This window comes from Aptenodytes forsteri, unplaced genomic scaffold (genome assembly GCF_000699145.1).
Source record: "Aptenodytes forsteri isolate BGI_AS27 unplaced genomic scaffold, ASM69914v1 Scaffold634, whole genome shotgun sequence".
NCBI classification, from domain to species: Eukaryota; Metazoa; Chordata; class Aves; order Sphenisciformes; family Spheniscidae; genus Aptenodytes; species Aptenodytes forsteri.
This window is the reverse complement of record NW_008793943.1, coordinates 116,749-118,654: the sequence shown is the minus strand read 5'-3', so window position 1 is coordinate 118,654 and position 1,906 is coordinate 116,749. Positions and strand designations below refer to the sequence as shown.

Sequence of the window (1,906 nt, the reverse complement as noted above, 5' to 3'; positions counted from 1 at the left end):
GGGCGGCATCATTTTCGGGGGTCTCTCGGACAGGTGAGGGGGGGACACCCCGTCCCCGTGGGCAGGTGGGGCAGCATCATGGGGGCTGTCTCACACACACACACACACACACCCCCCCCTCCCCCCCCCACCCACCCCGGTTCCGCCGCCGGTCGCTGCTCACCTGGTGCTACCTTCAGATGGGCACCATGGGGACGTGCTCCTCCTTTGCCCCGACTTTCACCGTCTACTGCCTCTTCCGCTTCCTCACGGGCATGGCCTTCTCCGGCATCATCCTCAACAGCGTCTCCCTCTGTACGTGGCCCCCACCAGCCCCACGGTACCGGCTCCGGGCACCCTTCCCGGTCTGCTCCACGTCTCTGCGTATCTCGGCAGCTTTGGAGTGGATGCCCACTCGCACCCGGGCGCTCGTGGGGACCTTCATGGGTTACTGCTACACCATCGGGCAGTTCCTGCTGGCTGGGATCGCCTACGCCATCCCTGATTGGCGTTGGCTGCAGCTCACCCTGTCGCTGCCCTTCTTCTGCTTCTTCCTCTACTCATGGTGAGGAGGAGAAAGGGGAGGAATGGTGTCGTGGATGGAGGGACGGATGCAGGGATGGACAGATGGAGGTGTGGATGGATGGACGGAGGGGCGGTGGGATGGATGGATGGACAGATGGAAGTGTGGATGGATGGAGGGATGGTGAGATGGATGCATGGACAGATGGAGGTGTGGATGGAGGGACGGTGGGATGGATGGATGGACAGATGGAGGTGTGGAGAGATGGCGAGACGGATGCATGGACAGATGGAGGTGTGGATGGATGGATGGATGGAGGGACGGTGGGATGGATGGATGGACAGATGGTGGTATGGATGGATGGAGGGATGGTGGGATGGATGGATGCATGGAGGGTTGCATGGATGGGTGGGTAGAAGGAAAGGTGGGTGCAAAGGTGGGTGGACAGATGACTAGAAGGTGCAAGGATGGATGGGGGGCTGGATGGATGGAGGGATGGACGGATGGAGGGCTGGATGGATGGAGGGTTGGACGGATGGAGGGCTGGCTGGCTGGGTGGAAGCACGGAGAGACGGCTGGAGGGACAGAGGGGTAGATCACTGGTGGCAGGGTCAGACAGATGGTGGGGCGATCCTTGGGATCCTGTCCCCATCTCCTCCACAGGTGGTTAACAGAGTCAGCTCGCTGGCTGGTCATGGTGGGGAAGTCCCACCAAGCCCTGAAGGAGCTCCAGAAAGTGGCCAGGATAAATGGGAAGAAAGAGGAAGGGGACAAGCTCGACGTAGAAGTAAAAGGCTCTGGCTGGGTCCCCTGGGGCATCTCTGGGGCGTTTTATAGGGGGTGGGGGGAAGTGACCCCACTCTCCTGGCCCTCAGGTAGAGGGCCAACAGTGGGGCTCCCCTACACCCATCTTTCCAGCCCCTTAAACAACCATCCACCCCCGTAGACAGCTGTCCATCCATCACCATCTGCATCCACCCATCTCCTTATACAACCACCTCAGGTAGAGGGCCAACAGTGGGGCTCCCCTACACCCATCTTTCCAGCCCCTTAAACAACCATCCACCCCCGTAGACAGCTGTCCATCCATCACCATCTGCATCCACCCATCTCCTTATACAACCATCCATCTCCGTCATCTCCATCTCCGTCATCTCCATCTCCGTCATCTCCATCTCCGTCATCTCCATCTCCGTCATCTCCATCTCCGTCATCTCCATCTCCGTCATCTCCATCTCCATCTCCATCCAGCCCCTTTTACAACCAACCAACCATCCATCTCTCCACCATCTCCGGCTCCCATATCCATCCATCTGGCCATCCATCTGTTCGTCCGTCCCTCCATCCCTCCACCCACCCACCCTCCACCCACCCTGCCCAGGGCTTAATCCTGCCCCCCCCCGC

At 60.1% G+C, this 1,906-nt stretch overlaps 1 protein-coding gene across 1 annotated transcript in view; it reads left to right on the top strand.

Moving 5' to 3' along the window:
• The window catches only part of LOC109279308 (solute carrier family 22 member 6-A-like), a 4,826-nt gene that overhangs the window by 968 nt on the left and 1,952 nt on the right, over positions 1–1,906 (top strand). The window contains exons 2-5 of the mRNA XM_019470606.1: positions 2–30; positions 137–294; positions 376–544; positions 1,166–1,307. Of these exons, the coding sequence (XP_019326151.1) occupies positions 2–30; positions 137–294; positions 376–544; positions 1,166–1,307 (498 nt within the window). The remainder of the gene's footprint in view (position 1; positions 31–136; positions 295–375; positions 545–1,165; positions 1,308–1,906) is intronic.